General features: G+C 30.3%; 1 protein-coding gene across 1 annotated transcript; it reads left to right on the top strand.

Moving 5' to 3' along the window:
- The first annotated feature begins 605 nt into the window (after window positions 1-605).
- On the top strand, window positions 606-1,832 carry LOC120202001 (40S ribosomal protein S28). Its single transcript, XM_039202495.1, has 2 exons — window positions 606-685; window positions 1,488-1,832. Exon 2 carries the CDS (start codon window positions 1,490-1,492, stop codon window positions 1,685-1,687), a length of 198 nt encoding a protein of 65 aa, XP_039058426.1. The 5' UTR covers window positions 606-685; window positions 1,488-1,489; the 3' UTR covers window positions 1,688-1,832.
- The last annotated feature ends 5,984 nt before the right edge of the window (window positions 1,833-7,816 follow it).

The raw sequence follows: 7,816 nt of genomic DNA, 5'->3' as shown, positions 1-7,816 counted from the left end.
TTTAATGGTATAAATGATACAACACCTAAAGTTCGGTGATATTTATATAATTATCTTTAAAAAAAATTAGCACCGAACCAAAAAAAATATCATCACAAATCATGATCCCAATCGTTCTAAAGAAATCTACCCTCAACGAACTGCAAACAATAAAATTAACAAATTACGATCTTGTACACGTTTTACGAACCAAAGAGAATTAAAATTAAATAACATCATTATTATTATAAATAAATATTATTTTATAATCATCTCATACTATTAAAGAAAATAAATCATAATAATGTTTAAATATTGAAGTAATTAAGTTTTATCAGTAAAATTATTAGATAAAAGAAGTATAAAGTAGAAAATTTTTAGAAGTTGTGAAATAAAATAAGAAAGAAACATAAAATTTAGATTTTAAAAGCATAAAAATCCGACGGCTTAAACATTCCAAATCAAGGCCGTACCATTAGGCAATCGTGGACCTCTTCCACACCCACCCACATATCCTCAAAACCCTAAGTGAATCCTAAAATGACCATAATACCCCAATTTATAACTCCTAATCTGCTGACCATAAAGGTCATTTCAAAATCTTGCTTATATTATTGCTAATCTTAGGGCTTTCTGGTTCCCTAACTCTGAAAATCAGAAGAGAAGCAGGAGCCGCTCCCCTTGCTTCGTATCAAGCTAAATTTAGGTCAGGTTATATGTTCTGTTGCAAATTTTCGTGGTTTTATTTAGCTATGTTTAACGTTAGATCTTCTGTTTCTTTTCTAATTTTTAATTTGTTTTTACTTCTCTTTCTTGTTATTTTGAAGATGTGTAAGTCTTGCTTTTGATCAAGTTTAATCGGCAATAGTTTTGTTTAAGTTGTTCCTCAAGAGTAGAATACCTGATCATCTGTTAAACTGTGCTAATAAGTTCGAAAATGTTAGTGTATGGATCCTCATGAACCCTTCTTGCTTTTGCTTTAGTGTTTTTCTGTTCAACTTGGTGAAACGTGTTCTCACATTTGTGATTATTAATCGTGTAATTAAGTTACCTTTTGAAGTATTTGGTTAAATTCAAATAGTAATTGTCCTTTTTAATCTGCTTTCGAGAGTTAGATTGCTTTGTTGTCTGTTGAAGTATGCTTTTAAGTTGCTAAAACAGAAGTCTATGAATCCTTAATGGGAAATTTTTTGTTTTGCTAGAGCATTTTTCAAATATATGACTAGTAATGTTGTATCAAGGTACTTTTTTCTGTTTTGTTAGTCCTTTTGAAACATGATGCTAGGTTGACTAAATGTTGTTGCATGATGTTAGGTTGCAAAAATTGAAGTGTATGATCCTTATGAGCCATTGCTACCTTGCTTGTATTTCTATCAAATTTGGTGCAAAGAGTTTTCAAAATTACCTTCAATAATCTTATTTAAGCTCCCTTATCAAGTTGGCAGCTATATTAGCTTTAGACTAAAAATCTCAGATTCAAAGTTTTGGGCCCTTTTGATTATTTTCAGAGATGGATTCCCAAATCAAGTTTGCTGTTGTGGTGAAAATCATGGGAAGAACAGGATCAAGAGGTCAGGTGACTCAAGTGAGAGTTAAGTTTTTGGATGATCAGAACCGGTTCATTATGAGGAATGTTAAGGGACCAGTCAGGGAGGGAGACATTCTCACCTTGCTCGAGTCCGAGAGGGAAGCCAGGAGACTTCGTTGAATAGATGTTGCTCTTTTGTTGCAAGTAGCTAGCTATTATGTTTTTTGTTTTAACATTTCTGAAAGGTATCCAAATTTTCAAATCAAGACTTGGATTTGTAGAGACTGCAGTTGTTTCTAAAGCTTAATCAAGATGTTGAAATGAACTAAGTTGGTGTTGAGATTATGATTTTTATCTGCAATAACTTTTGCCTGGTAATCTTTTACTTGCATGATCTCATAATGCTACTGGTAAGGTGATTTTTTATTTCCTGAAATATTTGTATTTGGTACAATATTTAATAGTTAGGGTTATAAGTATAATGTTTTGAATCACCAAACCTGCAAATCTGCCTTGTTGACTAAAATAATCATCACATCTCTTGACCTCAGGCCACCGAAGGCAGCGAGGGAAAGTAGTGAATGGCCTATTGTTTGCTTCAGATGGGTTAAGTGAAATCTAATACAACTGGAGGTAATGATGGCAACAAAAATGTTGGAATACTTCCTCATGTATAGTGCCTTTAATGTGTTAAGAAGATAAAATGTCAATTTTAGAAGTGATTTTTAAATTATTGTTAAAAATTGAAAAGTGATTTTAAATTAAATTTACAAGATATAAGATTAAAAATATATTAATTTTTGTAATTCAAATTGAATAAAAAAATATAATTGAAGTATAATTTGTATATGAAATATTTTTAAGAACATTAAATTAAATGCTTACAATTTTTAAAAAATATTAAAGTTCAATACTTTGCATCGGTGCAAGTATAATTTTTTTAGAAATATTAAATATAAATATTTATACCAATGTAAATATAAGTGTTATTAAGACCAAAGTAAGTATATTTGATTGGATCAAATTGTTCATCTTTATTCATTCATATTCTTTTATGTTATCAGTTCTTTTTATTTTTTCAAGAGTTCGTCCTTTCTTCTTTTGTTAAGATCAAGTTTAAAATTCTTCATCTAATCTAATTTTTTACTGTAAAATTACTAAACTTATAGTTTTTTTATTTAGATTGATAATCACTTCACAAACTTAATTTCACACGAAAATTAAGTTGTTTGATAACTCAGTCGAAAAGTGTTTTTGGCAAGCTAAAAGCATTGTCAAACCCTCTATAATATATGAATGATACATAATTTTCTAAGACTTCAAAGATACAACGATGAAAACTTGTACTTTCTATCTTTGAGAAGGCAGCTGATCGTTGCTTTATAGTAATCTATCCCAAAAATAATATGACGGAACATTGTTAATTTTCCCCTAAATCGATAATTATTAAAGATTTTACACCAATAAATCAAAACTATCAAATATCAGTTAAATCTCATAACACAACGATTTGTACCCTTTATACCTGCGCACAAGGTAAAGTTTTATTTTACTTGTTCTATAAAATTTAGTGTAAAGTATATAAATAGTCTCCGAATTTTTAGGACGTTTGTATTTTAGTCATCCAACTTTTAAAACTTACAATAGAGTCATCGAACTTTTATTTCGTTTGCAATACGATCCCCGGCGTTACCGGCCATTACTTGTCGTTAGTAGAAAATGACAATGCACGTTAGTATCCCATTTTCAGTTATAAAAATTAAAATAAAAATTCCCAAACATCGCTATATTACAATTGGGAAAAGTTAAATGGGTTTTAAACTCATTCACTAATAAGTTAAAACAAAATTCTCAAACGCGTAAATTTGGTTTAATTTGGGGTTTTAAGGGTTAGGATTATTTTAAAGATTATTGATTGTTGGTAGATTAAAATGAGGGAGAGAATGACTGATCGAAGGTTTGTTCAACTGTGGCGAACGGTAAGTTGTTCTTTTTTATGTACTAAATTTTTTTTGATGTTTTGATTCATAAGTTGTTCAAGGGCGTAACATTTTTCTATATTCTGAATTTTTTTAAATTTAGGTTAAAATCTTTTGAAACCTGAAATTTTCAGTTAGTCCCAATATGATTCGAAACAAAAATATATATATTGAGTTGTAGTTGTTTGATTGAGTTGTTGGTTGTTTGATTGAGTTGTAACTTTACATAAGTTATTGTTACTATTTGATTGAGTTGATGAGTAATTGCATGAGTGTTAGGCATTTCTGATTTTGGATTTATAGCTTGGGTATGCATGTGTAATTGTTTTTTTGATGGTGTTGGACATTGTGTTTGAATATAAAATCCTTTTATTTTGGATAGTCTTATATTTTTTTTATTGATTTGTCAAATTGTGTTGCATGTGTATTGGGTAGTGTGTTTAAATATAATATGGTAAACATTGATGTTATTTAAGTATTGGTTGTTGGGACTTAAATGTGGTGGTGGACCAGTTTATGCATGTTTATTGTTTGGTTGTTGGAACTTTTATGGAGTTATAGTCCACAGGGTGTGGGATAAATTGTTTTGTCCTATTATGTATAACTTATACTTTTTCTTTTCATTTTTTAGTTTAAATTATGTTTATTTTCCTTTTCCTTCTCTTTGCCAGAAACTAATAAAAATAAAAATTCAGAATTTGAAGGTTCTAATTATTGTCCATATGAGCATGAAACTTCATAATCTTAATTCGTGGATAGTAACAATGATGCTAATGATACAACTGAAGAGGTTTGTGATATATTTGTGATTGGTAGTGTACAAGAGAGCTTAGGATTTGTGCCTAATCATACTGCTTGCAATAGTGTTTCTTCTTGTAGTGATAATGATGCAGAGCCATTGCATAGTGCTTCTTATGATAGCATTAGTGGTAGTAAAAAACAAAGATTTCCTAAGTTTAATACTAAGAATCATATGGCACGCCCTATTTTAAAGAAAATCCTCATATTTTATGGTAAGGAAATCTTGAAAGATGTTATTAGGTAGTATTAGGGGTGAAAGGTTTAGCATGTCATTTAAGAAGAATGATAATCGAAGAGTGCAAACTGTGTGTGGTAAGTGAACTTGTTCTTGGGTATTATGGGCATCTAAGTTGAACCTTATGGATTCTAATGATGAATATAATTGTCAAAGAGGAATAAGAAATCAAAGGTTGATATCTGCAAGGTGCATTGCCAAAACATTTTTACCCAAATTTAAGATTGACCTCAAGTATTCAATTATCTCACTAGAGCAAGATATTAGATAAGCTTATGGAACTTATGTGTGTTTAGGAAATTGTTATAGGGCTAGGAAACTGGTTGTACAGAAGGTCTTAGGTTCTTTTACAGAATAATATAGAAAAATCTATGAATACCTAGAAGAAGTGAGACACTCAAATTCTGGTACAACCACAATATGAAAGTTAGACAACATACTCTTTGTTAGGTTGTACATATGTTTGGAGGGTTGAAAACTAGGATTTCAGAATCACTGCAGACCCTTCATTTGTCTTGATGGATGCTTTTTAAAGGGTTATTACCAGGGTTACATATTGGCTGTTGTGGGAGTTGATGCAAATGATTGCATTTATCCCATAGCAGTGGCAGCTATTGAATCTGAAAATCGTGATAGTTGGCAATGGTTCCTACAATTATTAGGAGAGGACTTGGATATAGTCAAATCTCTTCATGTAACATTTATGCTTGATAAACAAAAGGTAAAAGTTAAAGTGTAACATTTATTTGTCAGATTGAATTGATATTTATTTGATATTATTTGTACTTTAATGTGACAGGGACTTGTTGACTCTATTCTGGAATTGTTTCTCAATGTTGAACACAGAACTTGTGTTAGGCATTTATATTCAAATTTCAAGAATGTTGAGGGCTATAAAGGAAAAGCATTGAAATATACTTTGTGGAAAGCTACAAGGACAAATACTATGAGGGATTTGATAGAGCAATGTTAGAAATAAGAGGGATGTCAGAGGATGCTTATAACTGGATAAAGTTAAAGGATGCTTCCATGTGGTCTAAGTCTCATTTTTTGACAAGGTCAAACTGTGACATCTTATCAAAAACCTACTTAGAATGTTTCAATGAGGTATATATAATTTCAATAATTTATTTACTGTGTATTTAGTATCATTTTGATCTTTCTAATGTATGTTTACCATTTTATATTACAAGATGATTCTTGAGGCAAGGGACAAGCCCATCCTGACCATGATGGAGACTATTCGCACGAATGCATATAATATCTAAAAATGGAGAAGCTATTCAGAAGTATATTGGTTTATTGTGCCCTAAATTTCAAAAGAAGGTGGACACATTAATTGGGCAAGATATTAGGTGTTGGCCATCACATGCTAGGGGTCCAAGATATGAAGTTGCATTTGGTCCATCTAAGCAAGATATGGGGGATCTAGAAATTAGAGCATGTTCTTGTAGGAAATGGGGTCTTACAAGTATTAATTTATTTTGATTATAATTTAATTACTTTCATATACTGTTAGGACACAATAAAGGATCTAATACATTTATGTTTCTCAACAGGGATTCAATGTGCACATGTTATCTCAGTGATGTTATTATTTCAAGAGAGGCCAGAGAACTATGTTGACAGTTGCTACCATAGGTTAACTCAAATCCATTTGTAATCTAACTTTACCTACCTTATCAGAGATGTAAATCAGTGCGAACCAATTACATCAATGGAGCCAATACTTCCTCTAATTCAAAGGAGGCCACCTGGCAGGCCTAAGAAAGAAAGGAAAAATGTTGTTAATGAACAACAAAGTGGTCCTAGTAGGGGGTAAAGGACCTAGAAATTAAATGCAAGAAACATGGTAAAGCAAGCCACAATATAAGGACATGTATAGGTCACGTCAGAGGTAATTTTAGGCTTAACACACCATTTGCTACCACATGTATCAAGTGCAAGTATAAGTATTTTTAGAAATATTAAATATAAATATTTATACCAATGTAAATATAAGTGTTATTAAGATCAAAGTAAGTATATTTGATTGGATCAAATTGTTCATCTTTATTCATTCATATTTTTTTATGTTATCAGTTTTTTTAATTTTTTCTAGAGTTCGTCCTTTCTCCATTTTTTCAGATCAAGTTTAAAATTCTTCATATAATCTAACTTTTTACTGTAAAATTACTAAAATTATAGTTTTTTTATTTAGATTGATAATCACTTCACAAACTTAATTTCACACGAAAATTAAGTTGTTTGATAACTCAGTCGAAAAGTGTTTTTGGCAAGCTAAAAGCATTGTCAAACCCTCTATAATATATGAATGATACATAATTTTCTAAGACTTCAAAGATACAATGATGAAAACTTGAACTTTCTATCTTTGAGAAGGAAGCTGATCGTTGCTTTATAGTAATCTATCCCAAAAATAATATGACGAAACATTGTTAATTTTCCCCCTAAATCGATATTTATTAAAGATTTTACACCAATAGATCAAAACTATGAAATATCAGTCAAATCTCATAACACAATGATTTTTACCCTTTATACCTGCGCACGAGGTAAAGTTTTATTTTACATGTTCTATAAAATTTAGTGTAAAGTATATAAATAGTCTCTGAATTTTTAGGACGTTTGAATTTGAGTCATCCAAATTTTAAAACTTACAATATAGTCATCGAACTTTTAGTTCGTTTGCAATACGATCCCCGACGTTATCGACCATTAATTGTCGTTAGTAGAAAATGACATGGCATGTTAGTATCCCATTTTCAGTTATAAAAATTAAAATAAAAATTCCCAAACATCGCTATATTACATTTGGGAAAAGTTAAATGGGTTTTAAACTCATTCACTGATAAGTTAAAACAAAATTCTCAAACGCGTAAATTAGGATTAATTTGGGATTTTAAGGGTTAGGATTATTTTAAAGATTATTGATTGTTGGTGGATGAAAATAAGGGAGAGAATGACTGATCGAAGGTTTGTTCAACTGTGGCGAACGGTAAGTTGTTCTTTTTTATGTATTTGAAATTTTTTTGATGTTTTGATTCATAAGTTGTTCAAGGGCGTAACATTTTTTCTATATTTTGAAATTTTTTTAATTTAGGTTAAAATCTTTCGAAACCTAAAATTTTCAGTTAGTCTCAATATGATTCGAAACAAAAAAATATAAATTGAGTTGTAGCTGTTTGATTGAGTTGTTGGTTGTTTGATTGAGTTGTAACTTTACATAAGTTATTGTTACTATTTGATTGAGTTGATGAGTAATTGCATGGGTGTTAGGCATTTCTGATTTTG

Source organism: Hibiscus syriacus, unplaced genomic scaffold, assembly GCF_006381635.1.
Source record: "Hibiscus syriacus cultivar Baekdansim isolate YM2019G1 unplaced genomic scaffold, ASM638163v2 tig00008145_pilon, whole genome shotgun sequence".
NCBI lineage: Eukaryota > Viridiplantae > Streptophyta > Magnoliopsida > Malvales > Malvaceae > Hibiscus > Hibiscus syriacus.
The sequence above is the reverse complement of the archived record's forward strand: the minus strand, read 5'-3'. Positions and strand labels throughout refer to the sequence as shown.